At 44.9% G+C, this 22652-nt stretch overlaps 2 protein-coding genes across 2 annotated transcripts; both read right to left on the reverse strand.

The window, feature by feature from the left end:
* Window positions 1-547: 547 nt before the first annotated feature.
* Window positions 548-9223, reverse strand: LOC120064891 (catechol O-methyltransferase B-like). The gene is made up of 5 exons (XM_039015481.1): window positions 9053-9223; window positions 4088-4205; window positions 1405-1598; window positions 1124-1255; window positions 548-788 (listed from the first exon to the last, which is right to left on the reverse strand). Exons 1-5 carry the CDS (start codon window positions 9221-9223, stop codon window positions 606-608), a joined length of 798 nt encoding a protein of 265 aa, XP_038871409.1. The 3' UTR covers window positions 548-605.
* Window positions 9224-12007: 2784 nt separating this feature from the next.
* LOC120065603 (SRSF protein kinase 3-like) lies at window positions 12008-18946 on the reverse strand. The gene is made up of 11 exons (XM_039016663.1): window positions 18697-18946; window positions 18479-18587; window positions 18271-18358; window positions 17996-18083; window positions 17763-17869; window positions 17454-17619; window positions 15174-15271; window positions 13270-13377; window positions 13120-13189; window positions 12901-12993; window positions 12008-12706 (listed from the first exon to the last, which is right to left on the reverse strand). Exons 1-11 carry the CDS (start codon window positions 18944-18946, stop codon window positions 12522-12524), a joined length of 1362 nt encoding a protein of 453 aa, XP_038872591.1. The 3' UTR covers window positions 12008-12521.
* Window positions 18947-22652: the final 3706 nt, after the last annotated feature.

Here is a 22652-nt window from a genome sequence, read left to right on the forward strand (position 1 = left end):
GATCTGTTTGATACCCATTTGATTTGATCAAATCAAAGATTTTGGTGCAACAGACCTTTCTCACAGAATCTTTAATAACTAAATGTAGACCTGATACAGATTCATAACAAAACATAAATCATTATTTACAGTTGCTAGATATGGTGTAAGATTTTAGTCCGTTTTCTGTCTGCCTACACCGGAAAGAAGACTATTCATGCTATGAAGATATGATGGGGCCACTTTGCAAGCTGCTTTTCAGTTGTTTGATTGGAATCTCTAAAAAGGCACACTACTGCCACCTAGTGTATTAGATCCATGTTTGACATCACACTACCGTAATCCGGCGGCGGTAAAACTGACAGCACTAAATGTAACTGTTAAGACCTGACATTTTAACAATTTGCATAGCTAGATAGCATTGTGACAAAGTCAAAACACACAGAAATACTTTTCAAAGACATATTGGTTTACTCTAGATAAATTATACAGGGAAAGAAATGCTTAGCACAGTAAGTTACAGTATGTCATAACTCAGATATAAGGCAGCGCTTAGAATAGAAACAAACAAAAAATACATTACAAAGAGAGTTACAGTGTTTTAAAACAAGAGGTTCAATGTTTGGCTAGTACCCTAAGAACACAGACTTCTCCAAGCCGTCCTCTGCTTTGGTGTACTCCAGGTGGGATCTGTAGTACTGGCTGTTGTAGTGAGGGCTGTTGCGGACGTACTCCAGATAGTCAGGGGTTCCTGGACAGATTACATTGTCTGCCAGCAGCACTGTGCCTTTCTGTATGAGACCACACTCCTAGAGAGAGAGGGATATATGAAGAGATATAGTTGGGGGAATGGGGGAAAGAGAGGGAGATGGGAAGAGATAGAGATGGGAGAAAGAGAGGGAGATGGGAAGAGATAGAGTTGGAAGAATGGGAGAAAGAGAGGGAGATGGGAAGAGATAGAGTTGGAAGAATGGGAGAAAGAGAGGGAGATGGGAAGAGATAGAGTTGGAAGAATGGGAGAAAGAGGGAGAAAAGAGAGAATGACGTGTGTTTTGTGTTTTGATTATTCATATCGGTGTAAGAGTGTAGGACTATCAATGCTTCACTATAATCACAGGATGATCAGACTAGTTCTCTTACTTACCTCCAGCAGTTTTGTGTCAGGAAGGTAGCGCTCTTTCCAGTGGTCCAGGAAAACTAAGTCAAACGCCTGGACCCCGAAATGCTCCTTCATCCAAGGGATCCAGTCTCCTGAGGCTCCCTCCACTAGCTGCACCTGGACAACAGTAATGAGATCTCATCTAAGCTCCTGAGTTACAACTGACCCGTATCTTTTAACATCTACTACCCACCCATATTTACATGAATGTACATCACGTTCATCATCAGATGTAATTATATTAATCTATCCTAATCTCCCTTTACCTTATCTTCCAGTCCTGACCATTTGATGACTTGACGAGCAATGGCAGCATAATCTGGGTTGAACTCCAAGGTAATGACACAGGCTCCAGGGGGTAATAGGCGGGCTATGCGTACTGTTGAGTAGCCACAGTAAGTGCCTAACTCCAAGACAGTGACTGGACTCACTTCATTGACCACAGAGTCCAGAATGGAGCCTGTAATGAACACACAATATAGACACACACACAAAGATGTGGACACAGTCAAGACCAGGCAGACATGTGGCCTGGGGTGGTCTAGAGGTCTAAGAACACATCCTGTATATACGGCTGCAACATGGGTTAATTCAATCCGACTGCTCTTTCAGCACTCTCCCCTACCTTTCACCTCTATCTATCCAATAAACATACAAAATATTTACTATATACTGTGTTTGTGTGTATATACACTGCTCAAAAAAATAAAGGGAACACTTAAACAACACAATGTAACTCCAAGTCAATCACACTTCTGTGAAATCAAACTGTCCACTTAGGAAGCAACACTGATTGACAATAAATTTCACATGCTGTTGTGCAAATGGAATAGACAAAAGGTGGAAATTATAGGCAATTAGCAAGACACCCCCAATAAAGGAGTGATTCTGCAGGTGGTGACCACAGACCACTTCTCAGTTCCTATGCTTCCTGGCTGATGTTTTGGTCACTTTTGAATGCTGGCGGTGCTTTCACTCTCGTGGTAGCATGAGACGGAGTCTACAACCCACACAAGTGGCTCAGGTAGTGCAGCTCATCCAGGATGGCACATCAATGCGAGCTGTGGCAAGAAGGTTTGCTGTGTCTGTCAGCGTAGTGTCCAGAGCATGGAGGCGCTACCAGGAGACAGGCCAGTACATCAGGAGACGTGGAGGAGGCCGTAGGAGGGCAACAACCCAGCAGCAGGACCGCTACCTCCGCCTTTGTGCAAGGAGGAGCACTGCCAGAGCCCTGCAAAATGACCTCCATCCATTTTCTGGATTTTCAAAAATCCAGAAAATCACATTGTATGATTTTTAAGTAATTCATTTGCATTTTATTGCATGACATAAGTATTTGATACATCAGAAAAGCAGAACTTAATATTTGGTACAGAAACCTTTGTTTGCAATTAAAGAGATCATATGTTTCCTGTAGTTCTTGACCAGGTTTGCACACACTGCAGCAGGGATTTTGGCCCACTCCTCCATACAGACCTTCTCCAGATCCTTCAGGTTTCGAGGCTGTCGCTGGGCAATACGGACTTTCAGCTCCCTCCAAAGATTTTCTATTGGGTTCAGGTCTGGAGACTGGCTAGGCCACTCCAGGACCTTGAGATGCTTCTTACGGAGCCACTCCTTAGTTGCCCTGGCTGTGTGTTTCGGGTCGTTGTCATGCTGGAAGACTCAGCCACGACCTATCTTCAATGCTCTTACTGAGGGAAGGAGGTTGTTGGCCAAGATCTCGCGATACATGGCCCCATCCATCCTCCCCTCAATACGGTGCAGTCGTCCTGTCCCATTTGCAGAAAAGCATCCCCAAAGAATGATGTTTCCACCTCCATGCTTCACGGTTGGGATGGTGTTCTTGGGGTTGTACTCATCCTTCTTCTTCCTCCAAACATGGCGAGTGGAGTTTAGACCAAAAAGCTCTATTTTTGTCTCATCAGACCACATGACCTTCTCCCATTCCTCCTCTGGATCATCCAGATGGTCATTGGCAAACTTCAGACAGGCCTGGACATGCGCTGGCTTGAGCAGGGGGACCTTGCCTGCGCTGCAGGATTTTAATCCATGACGGCGTAGTGTGTTACTAATGGTTTTCTTTGAGACTGTGGTCCCAGCTCTCTTCAGGTCATTGACCAGGTCCTGCCGTGTAGTTCTGGGCTGATCCCTCACCTTCCTCATGATCATTGATGCCCCACGAGGTGAGATCTTGCATGGAGCCCCAGACTGAGGGTGATTGACCGTCATCTTGAACTTCTTCCATTTTCTAATAATTGCACCAACAGTTGTTGCCTTCTCACCAAGCTGCTTGCCTATTGTCCTGTAGCCCATCCCAGCCTTGTGCAGGTCTACAATTTTATCCCTGATGTCCTTACAAAGCTCTCTGGTCTTGGCCATTGTGGAGAGGTTGGAGTCTGTTTGATTGAGTGTGTGGACAGGTGTCTTTTATACAGGTAACGAGTTCAAACAGGTGCAGTTAATACAGGTAATGAGTGGAGAACAGGAGGGCTTCTTAAAGAAAAACTAACAGGTCTGTGAGAGCCGGAATTCTTACTGGTTGGTAGGTGATCAAATGCTTATGTCATGCAATAAAATGCACATTAAAATCATACAATGTGATTTTCTGGATTTTTGTTTTAGATTCCGTCTCTCACAGTTGAAGTGTACCTATGATAAAAATTACAGACCTCTACATGCTTTGTAAGTAGGAAAACCTGCAAAATTGGCAGTGTATCAAATACTTGTTCTCCCCACTGTATATTTATTATTTAGGTTTTAAATACCAGGCAGACTGATGATAGGATAAAGATCAATTAAAGACTTTTATTCTCATTTAGCTGGTTATCTGAGGCCACCCGATTATAAAATGTATGCACACATGACTAAGTCGCTTTGGATAAAAGTGTCTGCTAAATGGCATTTATTATTATTATTAATAACCCATTCAAAGCACATGTAGAGTACCTTTCTCATCCCCCACATTCATGGCCCATTCTCTATGTCTGCAGAAGTGGTCGATGGCTGTGATCACACTCTGGGGGTCTCCTACAGTGGCTTTCCTCTGCACTGCCTTCAGAATACGCTAGATATTTCAGAGGGAAAAATTACGGATGGTATTATACCTATGATGATGCCTACATTACATTTAGTATTTACTATTTTATTAGGATCCAAATTAGCTGCTGCCAAGGCAGCTGCTTCTCTTCCTGGCGTCCAAACAGGAATAAAATGACACATCACAACAAAACGATAGTCTACTCTACATCATAAATAAAACAACACATCACACAATACATTGTGCACTATACACATTTACACTGGTCCACCATAACAAATGTACAATATAACATGTACAACATTACAACAATACAATATCACAAATACAATGTGTGGGTGTGTGTGTGTGCATGCGTGGCAATGGGTGTGTGCGCGTGTCTCTTCACAGTCCGCTATGTTTTATAATTTCTTAAAATCTGAATTTACTGTCAGCTTCAGTAACCTGATGTGGAAGAGAGTGACATGTAATTATGGCTCTATAGTACAGTACGTTTCCCAGCCTCTGTTCTGGACTTAGGGACTGTGAAGAGACCCCAGGTGGCATGTCTTATGGGGCATGTATGGGTGTCTGAGCTGTTTGTTAGATGTTTGAACAGACAGTTGGGTGCTTTCAACAAGTCAATACTTCTGACAAAGACAAGTAGTGATGCAGTTAATCTCTCGTCTACTTTGAGCCAGGAGAGATTGACATGCATGTTCTTGATATCAGCCCTCTGTGTAACGGCAGCCTTCCCTCTCTTCATGAGAAGAGGAGGTGTAGCAGGGATCGGACCAAGACGCAGCGTAGCTCGTGTTCAACATGATTTTAATTACGAAAATACTGAACACTAAACAAATACAAAATAACAAATGTGGCAAACCGATACAGTCCTAGCTGGTGCATAGAAACACAAAGACAGGAAACAACCACCCACAAATCCCCAACACAAAACAAGCCACCTATATATGATTCTCAATCAGGGACAACGATTGACAGCTGCCTCTGATTGAGAACCATATTAGGCCGAACACAGAAACAGACAAACTAGACACACAACATAGAATGCCCACCCAGCTCACGTCCTGACCAACACTAAAACAAGCACAACACACAAGAACTATGGTCAGAACGTGACAGTACCCCCTTCTGAGGTGCGGACTCCGAACGCACCCCCTAAAACTCAAGGGGAGGGTCTGGGTGGGCATCTGTCCGCGGTGGCGGCTCCGGCGCTGGACGAGGACACCACTCCACCATTGTCTTTGTCCCCCTCCTTAGCGTCCTTTGAGTGGCGACCCTCGCCCCCGACCCTGGTCTAGGAACCTTCACAAAGGTCCCCCCTAGATTGAGGAGACAGCTCAGGACAGAGAGGTAGCTCAGGACAGAGAGGTAGCTCAGGACAGAGAGGTAGCTCAGGACAGAGAGGTAGCTCAGGACAGAGAGGTAGCTCAGGACAGAGAGGTAGCTCAGGACAGAGAGGTAGCTCCGGACTGAATGGCAGCTCATGACTGGAGGGCAGCTCATGACTGGAGGGCGGCTCATGACTGGAGGGCGGCTCATGACTGGAGGGCGGCTCATGACTGGAGGGCAGCTCATGACTGGAGGGCGGCTCATGACTGGAGGGCGGCTCATGACTGGAGGGCGGCTCATGATTGGCGGGCGGCTCATGACTGGCGGGCGGCTCTGGCGGTTCCTGACTGGCTGGCGGCTCTGGCGGTTCCTGACTGGCTGGCGGCTCTGGCGGTTCCTGACTGGCTGGCGGCTCTGGCGGCTCCTGACTGGCTGGCGGCTCTGGCGGCTCCTGACTGGCTGGCGGCTCTGGCGGCTCCTGACTGGCTGGCGGCTCTGGCGGCTCCTGACTGGCTGGCGGCTCTGGCGGCTCCTGACTGGCTGGCGGCTCTGGCGGCTCCTGACTGGCTGGCGGCTCTGGCGGCTCCTGACTGGCTGGCGGCTCTGGCGGCTCCTGACTGACGGGCGGCTCTGACGGCTCGGGACAGACGGGCGGCTCTGACGGCTCGGGACAGACGGGCGGCTCTGACGGCTCGGGACAAACGGACGGCTCAGACGGCGCTGGGCAGACGGATGGCTCAGACGGCGCTGGGCAGACGGATGGCTCAGATGGCGCTGGGCAGGCAGGCAGCTCAGACGGCGCTGGGCAGGCAGGCAGCTCAGTAGGCCTGGTGCGTGGTACCGGCACTGGAGGTACTGGGCTGGAGACACGCACCATAGGGAGAGTGCGTGGAGGAGGAACAGAGTTCTGGAGACGCACAGGAAGCCTGGTGCGTGGTGTAGGCACTGGTGGTACTGGCCTGGGGCGGGAAGGTGGCGCCGGATATACCGGACCGTGAAGGCGTACAGGAGCTCTTAAGCACCGAGCCTGCCCAACCTTACCTGGTTTAATGCTCCCCGTAGCCAGGCCAGTGCGGCGTGGTGGAATAGCCCGCACTGGGCTGTGCTGGCGAACCGGAGACACCATACGTAAGGCTGGTGCCATGTACACCGGCCCGAGGAGACGCACTGGAGACCAGATGTGTTGAGCCGGCTTCATGGCACCTGGCTCAATGCCCACTCTAGCCCGGCCGATACGTGGAGCTGGAATGTACCGCACCGGGCTAAGCACACGTACAGGAGACTCCGTGCGCTCTTCCGCACAACACGGTGTCTGCCCGTACTCTCGCTCTCCACGGTAAGCCCGGGAAGTTGGCGCAGGTCTCCTACCTGACTTCGCCACACTCCCCTTTAGCCCCCCCCCCCCCCCCCCCCCCAAGAAATTTTTGGGTGAGCCTCTCGGGCTTCCAGCCGCTCTGCCTTGCTAGCGCCTCATAATGCCGCCTCTCCGCTTTTGCTGCCTCCAGCTCCGCTTTGGGGCGGCGACACTCCTCTGGCTCTGCCCAGGGTCCTTTACCGTCCAGAATTTCCTCCCATGTCCATTCCTCCTGGTATCGCTGCTGCTGTCGCTGCTGCCCGTTGCTACGCTGCTTGGTCCGAGTTTGGTGGGTGGTTCTGTAACGGCAGCCTTCTCTCTCTTCATGAGAAGAGGAGGTGTAGCAGGGATCGGACCAAGACGCAGCGTAGCTCGTGTTCAACATGATTTTAATTACGAAAATACTGAACACTAAACAAATACAAAATAACAAATGTGGCAAACCGATACAGTCCTAGCTGGTACATAGAAAACACAAAGACAGGAAACAACCACCCACAAATCCCCAACACAAAACAAGCCACCTATATATGATTCTCAATCAGGGACAACGATTGACAGCTGCCTCTGATTGAGAACCATATTAGGCCGAACACAGAAACAGACAAACTAGACACACAACATAGAATGCCCACCCAGCTCACGTCCTGACCAACATTAAAACAAGCACAACACACAAGAACTATGGTCAGAACGTGACACTCTGTGTACATTTAAGGGCCAGCTGTGCTGCTCTGTTCTGGGCCAACTGTAATTTGCCTATGTCCTTCTTTGCGGCACTTGACAATATATATATATATATATACACATACAGTACCAGTCAAAAGTTTGGACACACCTGCTCATTCAAGGGTTTTTCTTTATTTTTACTATTTTCTACATTGTAGAATAATAGTGAAGACATCGAAACTATGAAATAACACATGGAATCATGTGTTAGTAACCAAAAAAGTATTAAACAAATTAAAATATATTTTAGATTTTAGTTTCTTCAAAGTAGCCACCCTTTGCCTTGAAGACAGCTTTGCACACTCTTGGCATGCTGGTTAAGTGTTCCTTGAATTCTAAATAAATCACGACAGTGTCACCAGCAAAGCACCCCCACACCATCACACTTCCTCCTCCATGCTTCACGGTGGGAACCACACATGCGGAGATCATCTGTTAACCTACCCTGCGTCTCAACAAGACACAGTGATTGGAACCAAATATCTCAAATTTGGACTCATCAGACCAAAGGACAGATTTCCACTGGTCTTATGTCCATTGCTCGTGTTTCTTAGCCCAAGCAAGTCTATTCTTCTTATTGGTGTCCTATAGTAGTGGTTTCTTTGCAGCAATTCAACCATGAAGGCCTGATTCACGCAGTCTCCTCTGAACAGTTGATGTTGAGATGTGTCTGTTACTTGAACTCTGTAAAGCATTTATTTGGACAGCAATCTGAGGTGCAGTTAACTCTAATCAACTTATCCTCTGCAGCAGAGGTAACTCTGGGTCTTCCTTTCCTGTGGCGGTCTTCATGAGAGCCAGTTTCCTCATAGCACTTGATGGTTTTTGCGACTACACTTGAAGAACTGTTCAAAGTTCTTGAAATTTTCTGGATTGACTGACCTTCATGCCTTAAAGTAATGATGGACTGTCGTTTCTCTTTGCTTATTTGAGCTGTTCTTGCCATAATACGGACTTGGTCTTTTACCAAATATGTCTATCTTCTGTATACTACCCCTACCTTGTCACAGCACAACTGATTGGTTCAAATGCATTAAGAAGGAAAGAAATTCCACAAATAAACTTTTATCAAGGCACACCTGTTAATTGAAATTCATTACAGGTGACTACCTCATGAAGCTGGTTGAGAGAATGCTAAGAGTGTGCAAACTTTTGACTGGTACTGTAGGTCTATAACCTCTCATATAGATTTAATATTAACTCGTGCAAAAATCAGTAGCAGTGCATGGGTAAACCCCCCCCCCCCCCCAAAAAAAACAAAACATATTACAACTTATATGTTGTGATAACTGCGTTGTTTGCATTAAAGGGATGACACACACACTGTCATTTCACTCGGAAAACTCTCAAAGGGAAACGCTGTCATAATACCTTTCATGACAGGTCTCTGGAAGAATTACAATACTATAGTAACAATGGTGAACACCAAAGACTAAACTATACATCTGTTTAGAGAGCTCACTTGAGGACGTGAAGTCCGGGTCAAGGTGTCCAGTGCACGCTCCACGATGACATCATGCCACAGTAGTGCCAGTCCTCCATGATACTGCACAGCCGTGGGGATCACCCAGCGGTAAAGAACAAAGAGGACAGCCGCTCCCATGATCAAACCAGAAAGAAGGCTCAGCAACATCCTAGGACACACAAAGATGGCTGTCATAAAAATGAATTCACTGTAATATAAACTATTTCTAATTTAGTTATGAAGACGGATAAACAAATAAATAACCATAGACACACTGTGCCCATTTTAAAAGATTTTGCAATACAGTATGTCCTCTTATAAACAACAAGAAATCTGTGTGATCATAATGAAATGAATACTTATGAAAATCAATGCCCACGTCCATCTGATCTTGTATCTCTCCTTTCATTCCTCCTTTTGTACTAGGCTAATGAAATGGGTATTTACTATGCAGCAGATGACACTCAAACATATCCTCCTCTCATTATCATTCAACCACTGTTGTCATATCCACTCATTACTCTCCATCACTCTCACCATCTCTCATCAAGGGGAAATGTATTTCATGATTGGCACTTTATACTAATATTATCAACAAATACATTCATGTGTCCATGTGTTTCAAAATAATACTAACTAAATCACACTGGACTATGACAAAGTAACAACAAATACAACAAGTGTCTATTCATGAAGGAAAGACAGTCAACAACCTAGCGCTCATATTGAAAATCAAAAACACCTCTGAAACATGGTGGTTGAGTTGAGAAAAGTGCAAAAAGGGGATAAGAACTAAGCCTAAATCCACTACAAAACAAATTATTTGCATGCATGGAGGCGGGGGGTGGGGGGGTGGACTCTTGAACCTTTCATAGAGAATGCAACTCATGTCTATAAGCCCAGGAGAGGCTGAGCGGAGGTAATGCCTCGAGATGGGCTTTGTGTTGCATAGCAACGGGCAGAACAGGTCAAGCTGTGAGACAAAACCCATGGCACTTGGGCTGAGACCATCTTTACTTAGGCTTTCTTACACGTGTACTGTAGCTACATACATAAAAGCTTCTGGAAATGTAGTCAGGCGCTTTGAGAGAGTTCCTTAATTTGATGGCAAATATACAGTAAATTGTTTGATGAAGCGGATTAACTGTAGCATATTCCAGTGGGCATTACACCCTCAAGGTGCTTGAGATGTATAAAGACAAAATAAAATGTATAAAGACAAAATATTAGCATCCGCTTATACTAAATAATTATAAACTGCAGTGTACAGAGAGAGCTCAATAAAACAACTCTGAAGATCGTTCCAAGACATCATGAGGAGAAGAGGGGCATGCGAATCAGATGATAGAAAAAACATGCCACACATATTTAACCCAATCCCCACTGATGTAATTATGGAATCTAAACAGTTCCATTGAAATCTACACAATTCAGTCAGTCAAACTTCAGAATCCTCTGCAAAATCTTAAGCTTTTTAAAGGGAGAAGACAATTTACTGCACTGTTATTATGAAACCACAGTTGAAACCAACAATGTAAGCATGCAAAAAGTAGCCGCTATTTACTATACTATTTCAGCATGCAAAGATAGATTAAAGACATGTCAATGGCAAAATAACATGGCTATACTTACATCTGAAGCTTGTCAGTCTCCAATCAGGATGGAGATATTCTTCCTTTTCTTCACTTACACTTCTCCTTCTTGACGCCACCTCTCTCGCCATAAAACTGTTTCACACCTTCCAGCACAGTTCGTCTCACACACCAGCGCACATTTTCACGAGACTAACCCCTCCCTACTTGCCAACCCTCCCCCTCTCTTTCCGCTGCTGAATTATAGCTAACCCTTAGTGTGAACAGAGAGGGAATCCAACTGGGCACGGACGTCAATTTAACATCTGGTCCACGTTGGTTCGACATCATTTTATTGAAATGTGGAAACAACGTTGAATCAACCAGTGTGTGCCCAGTGGGATGTGGAGGTCTCACTAGAGAAAGCCCACTTTCAGTCATCAACACACTCACAGCCTACCCACACATAAGTTAGATCATAAGGGACAACACAGAAGGAAGCAATGAAAGGAGGGGAGGTATGGCTTACCTTGCATGGACTGGGTGACCGGGCTGTAGTTTTGAACCCTACTCTTCAGTATCCTAATCCCCTTTGAAGCCACTCCTTCTCTGTCATTCCACGAGGTCTCATAACAGGAGTCAGGTGAATCAGAGTATTATGAATTCATGCATGAATTGGCTAAATTAACACAACGTCTAATTCTAACCCGATTTCTATTCATTATTTTAAGAAACGCGGTAGATAATGAAAGCCTTGTATAAACAAATAACATTTATTCAAAGAAAGATAAAAACAAAAGTAATTTTCCCAGTGTCCTTTTGAAAAGGCAGTATTCCAGTAAGTCTTGCCTTCTTTATGATTTTGGTCATTGATGTGCTCAAATTTGAATAATCTGAACACAGGCCATCACATCAGAAATAATGTGGAATATCAAATGAATATCTAAAGAGAGCTGTAAAATTAAACAGTGACAGTTTTACATAAACTGGATTTGTTTCATCATCATGTCATCTCTCCATATCAAAAGTTATTTTCTCCACATCAAACGCTTCAAATCACCCAACAAAATATAGTGATAATTGATTTCTCTCCCAGAGCAAACAGAAAAATAGCACATGCAGAAATGCAGAAAAGCTGAAAAAAATAACACTTGCTGAATTAACACATACAGAAAAGCTGAAAAAAATAACACTTGCTGAATTAACACATACAGAAAAGCTGAAAAAAATAACACTTGCTGAATTTCATACGTGACCCACAACCCCCCCCCCCCTCCACTTAAATGGCAATTCTGCCACTTTTCAACCTCATAATTATCACCAGCACCAAACCAGTGTCTACATACGGTATGTGAAAACAGCACGTTTCTATGATCTGTGGTTAAACAGATAAGGTCCTAAAAAAGACTTCTCTGTGACATCATAGGGTAGGATTAAAAGTAAGAGAAACTGATTTTCTAAACCTGCAACAAGTTTCTAGTCAGAGGGAGGGTATTTTCTTGCTCCCCACGTCGCCGCGTATCTCACAGTGTTAGAAAATCACATTTAAAAAAAAATGTTTTAACTTTTGATGATGTCATCGGGTTTAACTTTTGAAATTTATATTTTGTTCTACAAAAAGTAGAAATACACATATTTCACATATGTAGACACTGGTATTGTGCTAGAGATAATGACATGAGGTTTAAAATTGGTGGATTTGCCCTTGAAATCATCATCATATTAAGGGACTTCACCTGTGTGGCCTCGGTGAGACGGCTGTCTGTGATGTAATCCAGGGTGGTTCAGACACTGGGCAGTGGTGGCGACTCTGTGTCCATGAGGATACCAGAGGGGTTCAGACACTAGGTAACATGGTAGATAGAGCCACCACTAGATAACACTAGGTATGATGTCTATGAGGAGATCCAGGGATGTTTTAGACACTGGGCAGCGGTGGCTCTCTTCTCTGGGAGGGGCTCCAGCATGGTGAGGAGGAAGGCACTGAACTGGACTGCCTGCTCCCGTGGCCACTCGTATTTATCCAGCAGGATCTCACACAAACTCCACGGCTTCAGCCTTGAGATGCGCCGCAGATGCCCTGTTAGCAAACAAGGGAAAGAGTCTTACATAATTACACTAAGTATTGACTGAACAGGATATGTAAAAGGAATTTGATAGTCATTGTGTGGGTGAAATTAAAATAAGGGTGCTCTTTCACATAAATATGAATCATATGCTACAAGAAACCATTTGTGTATACAACATTTCACAAGTCATTGTGAATAGATATACCTTTGTGATTGAAATATCGCCTGGAGTTTCTCCCTGAGAGGGCAAACTGGGATGGAAGGGGTCCCAGCAACTCAATTATGTGAGCAATGTGATCTGAAAGGAGACATTGGACTATGCTGGTGAAATAAATATTATAGCATTTATTTTCTTTCTTTTTTTATGAGCAAGACCAATCACCAGGAAAAACACAGGACAGAGAGGAGAGAGAACAAGGCTTACCTTCCTCTCGAGAGAAGTTGTCCCCTGAATGGGGTTCAAACAGATATTCCCCAGTGGCCAGCTCAAATGCCTGTATGGAAATGTTAGAGTTCTTAGTAATAGATATTATAGACAGTCATAAGGGTGGATGTGGTGCTCCTGGGTTCTCACCATGCAGGCTGTGCTCCAGATGTCTGCAGGAGTGCCATAGTCAGCCCCAATCAGGACCTCCACAGAGCGGTACTGACAGGTCTGGATGTCCTCTGTGAAGTGTTTGTACTGGAGACCAGACATGAAGAATTAGCCCTCCATACTATGAGCAATTACTTGATATTAGCCTGTTGAATGTTATATTAATGTATTTTGTCATCTAAGGTACCATATTTAATACCTATAAAGTACCAGTCCAAAGTTTGGACAAACCTTCTCATTCTAGGGTTTTTCTTTATTTTCACTATTTTCTACATTGTAGAATAATAGTGAAGACATCAAAACGATGAAATAACACATATGGAATCATGTAGTAACCAAAAAAGTGTTAAACAAATATATTTTATATTTGAGAATATTCAAAGCAGCCACCCTTTGCCTTGATGACAGCTTTGCACACTCTTGGCATTCTGTCAACCAGCTTCATAAGGTAGTCACCTGGAATGCATTTCAATTAACAGGTGTGCCTTAAAAGTTAAAAGTTCATTTGTGGAATTTCTTTCCTTCTTAATGCGTTTGAGCCAATCAGTGGTGTTGTGACAAGGTAGGGTTGGTATATAGAAGATAGCCCTATTTGGTGAAAGACCAAGTCCATTTTATGGCAAGAACAGCTCAAATAAGCAAAGAGAAATGACGGTCCATCATTACTTTAAGGCATGAAGGTCAGTCAATTTGGAAAATGTCAAGAACTTTGAAAGTTTCTTCAAGTGCAGTCGCAAAAACCATCAAGCGCTATGATGAAACTGGCTCTCATGAAGACCTCCACAAGAAAGGAAGACCCAAAGTTACCTCTGCTGCAGAGGATAAGTTCATTAGATTTAGAGTTACCAGCCTCAGAAATTGCAGCCCAAATAAATGCTTCACAGAGTTCAAGTAACAGACATCTCAACATCAACTGTTCTCAGAGGAGACTGCGTGAATCAGGCCTTCGTAGTCAAATTGCTGCAAAGAAACCACTACTAAAGCACACCAATAACTATAAGAGACTTGCTTGGGCCAAGAAAAATGAGCAACGGACATTAGACCAGTGGAAATCTGTCCTTTGGTCTGATGAGTCCAAATTGGAGATTTTTGATTCCAGTCTTTGTGAGACACAGAGTAGGTGAACGGATGATCTCTGCATGTGTGGTTCCCACCGTGAAGCATGGAGGAGGTGTTATGGTGTGGGGTTGCTTTGCTGGTGACACTGTCAGTGATTTATTGTGATGGTGTGGGGGTGCTTTGCTGGTGACACTGTCTGTGATTTATTTTGAATTCAAGGCATACTTAACTAGCATGGCTACCACAGCATTCTGCAGCAATACGCCATCCCATCGGGTTTGCGCTTCGTGGGACTATCATTTGTTTTTCAACAGGACAATGACCCAACACACCTCCAGGCTGTGTAAGGGCTATTTGACCAATAAGGAGAGTGATGCTGCATCAGAAGACCTGGCCTCCACAATCACCCGAACTCAACCCAATTGAGATGGTTTGGGATGAGTTGGACCGCAGAGTGAAGGAAAAGCAGCCAACAAGTGCTCAGCATATGTGGGAACTCCTTCAAGACTGTTGGAAAAGCATTCCAGGTGAAAATGGTTGAGATAATGCCAAGAGTGTGCAGAGCTGTCATCAAGGCAAAGGGTGGCTACTTTGAAGAATCTCAAATATAAAATATATTTTGATTTTGAATTATTTAACACTTTTTTGGTTAATACATGATTCCATATGTGTTATTTCATAGTTTTGATGTCTTTACTATTATTCTACAATGTAGAAAATAGTTTAAAAAATAAAGAAAAACCCTGGAATGAGTAGGTGTGTCCAAACTTTCGACTGGTACTGTATTCATTCATATACATAATGTCTGTCAGATAGTATCTCACCACCCAGCAGGCGTTGCCCAGATCTGCAATCTTGATGCTGATTTCATCAGCATTCTGTGGCTTCAGAAGATTCACCAACATATCTGTTTCACTGAACCCTGAAACAAAATACAAGACAGATGGCGCAGATAGATATTATGGATGATGGATGCGCCGTGAGTGCTCTGGTGTAAAATGGATGCTATGTATGATGTATTACAACATAAATATCATTCATATACACTGAGCATACAAAACATTAGGAACACCTGCTCTTTCCATGACATAGATAGACTGACCAGGTGAATCCATGTGAAAGCTATGATCCCTTATTAATGTCACCTGTGAAATCTACTTCAATCAGTGTAGATGAAGGGGAGGAGAGAGGTTAAAGAAAGATTTATAATCCTTGAGACCATTGAGACATGGATTGTGTTTGTGTGCCATTCAGTTGGTGAATGGGCAAAAACGTGCTCAAGTTTCCCTGTGTGTATCAAGAATGGTCCACCACCCAAAGGACAGCCAGCCAACTTGACACAACTGTGGGAAGCATTGGAGTCAACATGGGCCAGCATCCCTGTGAAATGCTTGAAAACCTTGTAGAGTCCATGCCCCAAAGAATTAAGGCTGTTATGAGGGCAAAAGTCGTTGCAACTCAATATTAGGAAGGTGTTCCTAATGTTTTGTACACTTAGTATAATTAAACTTAATCATCCGCATATGCATGAAATACTATAATGCAAATCATGAAAGTTCAATTGAAACACTGGACAGGTATTCTGACATATACTACACGGAAATATGCTGTGACAATATACTCTATACAGCCGGCTCCAGATCAAGACTGACCATGTGATGATGATGAGGGCTGGTTGTCTCTCTGGGTAGAATGATGCAACATTGTAGATTGTCTAGAGCAGTGAGACATTGTAGTCAATGATGGTGCATCTTCTATCGGTGACGAGACTGACTCCTTGCTGTCAGAGCCCATTGCTTCTTCATGCAGCAGGTTCCGTCTCCAAGTAGTACACACAGGACCTGAAGGCTTAGGGGGAGAGGTGGAATTGGGAGTGCTACAGGGAGTGGTGATATTGGAGAATGACACATGAGGTTTTGCCCTCTTCTGACGGTCAACTAAAGTGTCCTCGCCCTGCTGCGGCTGTTGATGTTTGTTCTCCTTTCTCGACAACCTGGCCCTCGGGATCCTGGAAACCTTCCCGGTCTATGAGCACAGGCACAGGACTTTGTTGGGAAACTTAAAATGAGACGTCTCTCATTTTGCAGCATGCAACAGTGTTAAAAATATTTTAAACCAATCTCTGCAAATAAGGTACATTTCTTTAAATATTAGTACCACAAATCCCTTTTTCATGCAGTGCATGCTAATTTTCAATGAATTGATCAAGGTGAACAATTTCACTACAAACGCAAAGGTATAGTTATACATACTGAATGAATATAAATAGCAATTAGTAAACTGTGCATCTTCATTCAGAAATGCTGTTCATGTGCAAGTTAATGATTAATACACATTTGTTATAACACACACACACACACACACACACACACACACACACACACACACACACACACACACACACACACACACACACACACACACACACACACACACACACACACACACACACACACACACAACTGCTGTTTTAATGGTTGAATGAGTAGAAAACCTGAAACAATACTGTAACTATTGACAACAGCCAGATTCACAGATCAATGCTTTCCTCCAGAAGAACCTTCCTAGGGCCAAGATGCAGTGAATCAGCACACACTCACAATGCCAAGGCCATCTTACCCAAACCCCAAGAGTCTGGAAAGCCACAGTCAACTTCCCCAACAGGTTTGACACAATCTAATACCCAAATTATGATAGGAGGGGTCAGAGAGACATAGGTGACAGATGAGGTCATCAAAAGATTACCAGAAACTATGTTTCCCCCTTTGTAGCAATATGGTTGGTTCATGATTTGAGACAAGACAAAGAGTTGATTGCCATACCTGCTTCTCTCTTAGACTGGTATTTTCTGGCATCAGTAGTAGATGAGGAGATCAGCAAGGCACAAGAGAGCATGAAATCAAATCATAGAGAACAAAAATAATAACATTAGGTAATATTATACTTTGACGCCTAATATTCAGCATTGTTATTGCATCTCTATCTCTCCGTAACAAATCGTTTCCATTTCCCTCCATCTAAAAATAAAATAAGTTTAAAAAAGACAGAGGGAATTGTACTTAATGACACATGTATGCCAACTTGGAATAAAGAGCAATCCTAACCTGAACAGCTTGTGGGAGCAGGAGAAACTGGCAGCTCCTGTAGGTTGGTGTCGGCTGCCAGCTCCTGGACGTAAACATCATCCACTCTCAAAAGGATGTTCTCTGGCTTAATGTCTGTGTGGATAATCTTGCATTTAGTGTGCAAGTAATCTAAGCCCTGGAGAACCTGTGATATGAGACAACAATGGTGATATAGTGTGGCTACATGACACCAGGGAACACACAAAGGAAATCATCCTTTCACAAAAGCTGCTCTGGATGATAAAACGGTAGAGACAGGATTTGGAGATCACAGGGGAAAGACACCACCTGTCTGAGGATGCTCTTAACGCAGGGCAGGGGAAGGCCAGTGTAGTTGGATTTGATGATCCACTTCAGCAGTTGGTGACCCAGCACTTCAAGAACCATGCATACATCTGACACATAGCTGAATTAAGGAGAAACCATTTCACTCAAATGTGCAAGTTAACATACGGCACATACTGTATGAGAAATAGATCCTGGGTAAAATGATAACACGTGGATGACTTTTAAAAGGATACGCTCCCCATTGACTCCAGAGACCTTGAAGTCATCGATAAGTTGCACAACAGTGTCTCGTTTAGGGTCAGATGGGTCACTGTCCCTTACCTAAATGCAATTGATAACAGGACATAACTGGGGAGTAAACATGTGACTTTTCATTATCACCATTGTGCTACAAATAAAAGGCAATATTTCCTAATAAGCTTGGCTCTGGTTGATGAACAAGCAAGGTAGACTGATTAAGCCTATGTAGCAGAGAATAAAAGGTTGAACATGGGTATACAATACTAACACATTTCAGAAGCTTGATCTCATCCAAACCAGTCTCTGTGAAGGTTGGAGCACTCTTTACCACCTTCAGAGCCACAAAACGCCTCTTCCTGCTCATACAAATAAAAAATATGAATCACTTGCTTTAACTGTCATAATCACAATATGAAACCGAAGGTCAATCAATAACAAAAACAATGTTATCAGTATACTGTAACTATTATACTTACTCAATGTCCCAGCCTAGCCACACAGTGGAGAAGTGGCCCCATCCCAACTTCTTCACCACCTGGTAACGGTCAATGAATATTGCTCCAATTTCCACCGGGTAGTAGCCACCTACAATGAACATTGAAACCTCTTTCCGATCAACAATAAACTGTATAAAAACTCCTACCACACATTATTGTATTGTTGTTTGGTGATATTTGGCACACTGGTGAAGTACCTATACAGTATTCAGATGGATTCTCCTGTTCCTCATCATCTGACCCGAAAATCTCAGGTGAAGGGGGATATGATGATAGTTTGATGGTAAGGGGTGGTTTGGGGGTAGGGTCAACTAGTGGTTTAGGGGTCAGGGATTTGAGGGTAAGGGATGATTTGGGGGTAAGCGGTGGGTTGGAGTTAACAGCAGGTAAACTGAGGGAAAGGGCTGATATTGCAGCAGCATATCTAGATGAAGGCACATTGGACATTGTCAAAGGACACAATAGAACAGGGAGCCGACGCCTTCTAGCCTAGACAGCACAGGTCATGCAAGTGTAGGATTGAAGATAATGGAGATGAAGATGGTACACGCAGAAGGCCTACGGCAAAAAGAAAAACAGACAAACTGTTCATTAAACACTTTCACACCATTATAAATTGACATCCTAAGCATTCATACATAGGATATATGAGGTTAAATCAGGCAACACAACATGGCCAATGTACAGGTAACTGCCAAAATAAAGGAAACACCAACATAAAGTGTCTTAATAGGGTGTTGGGCCACCACAAACCCCTCTTTTAAAGTCGTGAGATCTCTTCTAGCCATGGTAGTCAAAACAATGGGCAAATGGACATTTTCATACATTACCCTAAGCCTACAAGCAACTGATGCAGACCTTTGGAACATCTACATTTTAAAAAGTCTAATAAATCCATGTAATATAGCCTACACCTTCGCAATGAATCCATTATTTATTTTAGACAGGTCTAAAGAAACATGATTTGAAGAAAATGTAATCTATTTCAGAAGAATGAATAGCATACTCTGAGTTGTCCTTAATTAGTTCCTGATCTGGCTATGCCAAATGGCTGTGGGCTACACTAGTTCATTTAACAGACTTGCTTAGAATTATGTGGCATTATTTAATATTATTTTATAATATGAAGAATACAATTGAACAAAGCTGAATAAAATAGACAGGATATTTTCTCCAAACGATTTGAGGGAGTGCACACATGCAAATATTCTGTTGAGCGGTTAACAAAGAAATATGTACTCCTATATGCTTATTTATAGTTATTGTCACGTTCCTGACCTGTTTTCTCTTGTTTTTGTATGTGTTTAGTTGGTCAGGGCGTGAGTTGGGGTGGGCATTCTATGTTATGTGTTTCTATGTTTAGGTTCATTGTCATTTAGCCTGATATGGTTCTCAATCAGGGACAGGTGTTTTACGTTTCCTCTGATTGAGAACCATATTAAGGTAGGTTGTTCACACTGTTTGTTTGTGGGTGATTGTCTTCCGTGTCTGTGTATGTCGCACCACACGGGACTGTTTCGTTTTCGTTCGTGTATGTAGTCTGTTCCTGTTCGTGCGTTCTTCGTGTTTATGTAAGTTCGTTTGTTCAGGTCTGTTGACTTCATTTTATTGTTTTGTAGTTTGTTCAAGTATATTTTCGTCTTCGTTATTATTAAAATTCATTATGTATTCATCACACGCTGCATTTTGGTCCAATCCTTCTCGCCTCTCCTCATCCGAGGAGGAGGAAAAATATGACGACCGTTACAGAATCACCCACCAAACCAGGACCAAGCAGCGTGAAAAGCAACAACAGCGATCGCAGGATTTCTGGACATGGGAGGAAATACTGGACGGTAAAGGTCCATGGGCTCAACCTGGAGAATATCGCCGCCCTCGTGAAGAGCTGGAGGCAGCTAAAGCCGAGAGGCGGCGGTATGAGGAGGCAGCACGGAAGCAGGAGAAGGATCTGGGCTACACTACGTGGGAGGAGATCGACAGGTGGGCGATCGACCCAAGGAGAGTGCCGGAGCCCGCCTGGGATTCTCTGGCACAGTGTGAGGAGGGATACCGGCGAATGGAGGCAGCACGACGACGCGGTAGGAAGCCTGTTAGTCAAGCCCAAAAATGTATTGGGGGGGGGGGGGGGGGGCTAAAGGGTAGTGTGGCGAAGTCAGGTAGGAGACCTGCGCCAACTTCCCGATCTTACCGTGGAGAGCGAGAGTACGGGCAGACACCGTGTTATGCGGTAGAGCGCACGGTGTCTCCTGTACATGTGCTTAGCCCGGTGCGGGTTATTCCACCTCCCCGCACTGGCAGGGCTAGATTGAGTATTGAGCCGGATGTCATGAAGCCGGCCCAACGCATCTGGCCACCATTGCGTCTCCTCGGGCCGGCATACATGGCACCAGCCTTACGCATGGTGTCCCCGGTTCGCCTACATAGCCCAGTGCGGGTTATTCCACCTCCCCGCACGGGTCGGGCTACGGGGAGCATACAACCAGGTAAGGTTGGGCAGGCTCAGTGCTCAAGGGAGCCAGTACGCCTGCATGGTCCGGTATATCCGGCACCACCTCCCCGCCCCAGCCCAGTACCACCAGTGCCTACACCACGCACCAGGCTTCCTGTGCGTCTCCAGAGCCCTGTTCCTCCTCCACGCACTAGCCCTGTGGTGCGTGTCTCCAGCCCATTACCACCAGTACCGGCACCACGCACCAAGCCTCCTGTGCGTCTCCAGAGCCCTGTTCCTCCTCCACACACTAGCCCTATGGTGTGTGTCTCCAGCCCATTACCACCAGTGCCTACACCACGCACCAAGCCTCCTGTGCGCCTCCAGAGTCCTGTGCGTCCTGTTGCTGCTCCCCGCACTAGCCTGAAGGTGCGTGTCCTTAGCCCGGTACCTCCAGTTCCGGCACCACGCACCAGGCCTACAGTGCGTCTCAGCCGGCCAGAGTCTGCCGTCTGCCCAGCGGCGCCTGAACTGCCCGTCTGCCCAGCGGCGCCTGAACTGCCCGTCTGCCCAGCGGCGCCTGAACTGCCCGTCTGCCCAACGCCGTCTGAACTGTCCGTCTGCCAAGCGCCGCATGAACTGCCCGTCTGTACTGAGCCTTCAAAGCCGCCCGTCTGTACTGAGCCTGCAAAGCCGCCCGTCTGCCATGAGCCTTCAGAGCCGTCAGCCAGCCATGACCAGCCAGAGCCGTCAGCCAGCCATGACCAGCCAGAGCCGTCAGCCAGCCATGACCAGCCAGAGCCGTCAGCCAGCCATGACCAGCCAGAGCCGTCAGCCAGCCATGACCAGCCCCTCAGTCCGGAGCTGCCCCTCAGTCCGGTGTTGCCCCTTAGTCCGGTGCTGCCCCTTAGTCCGGTGCTGCCCCTTAATCCAGTGGGGTTAATTTGGAGGGTGGTCATTGGGAGGAGGCTACAAAAGCGGGGATTGACTATGGTAGGATGGGGACCACGCCCAGAGCCTGAGCCGCCACCGTGGACAGATGCCCACCCAGACCCTCCCCTAGACTTTTGGTGGTGCGTCCGGAGTTCGCACCTTGAGGGGGGGATTATGTCACGTTCCTGACCTGTTTTCTCTTGTTTTTGTATGTGTTTAGTTGGTCAGGGCGTGAGTTGGGGTGGGCATTCTATGTTATGTGTTTCTATGTTTAGGTTCATTGTCATTTAGCCTGATATGGTTCTCAATCAGGGACAGGTGTTTTACGTTTCCTCTGATTGAGAACCATATTAAGGTAGGTTGTTCACACTGTTTGTTTGTGGGTGATTGTCTTCCGTGTCTGTGTATGTCGCACCACACGGGACTGTTTCGTTTTCGTTCGTGTATGTAGTCTGTTCCTGTTCGTGCGTTCTTCCTGTTTATGTAAGTTCGTTTGTTCAGGTCTGTTGACTTCATTTTATTGTTTTGTAGTTTGTTCAAGTATATTTTCGTCTTCGTTATGTAGTATCTGGGATCTACATCTGTTTATATTAGTTACTATGCTGTTACTAAGCAGTGATGTGTTACGACAGTGTACGTTACTACACCTAATAGGAAATGCACATGCGCACTAGTGTGCCCGGGAAACTGTAGAGCAGGAGAGGTTTTGACTAAACGAAAACTAACTGTACTCCGTCTCCTGCCTTGTTATTTCTCCACAACACAAATATTACAGTGGCGACGAGGTGATTC

Source organism: Salvelinus namaycush, chromosome 20 (genome assembly GCF_016432855.1).
Source record: "Salvelinus namaycush isolate Seneca chromosome 20, SaNama_1.0, whole genome shotgun sequence".
NCBI lineage: Eukaryota > Metazoa > Chordata > Actinopteri > Salmoniformes > Salmonidae > Salvelinus > Salvelinus namaycush.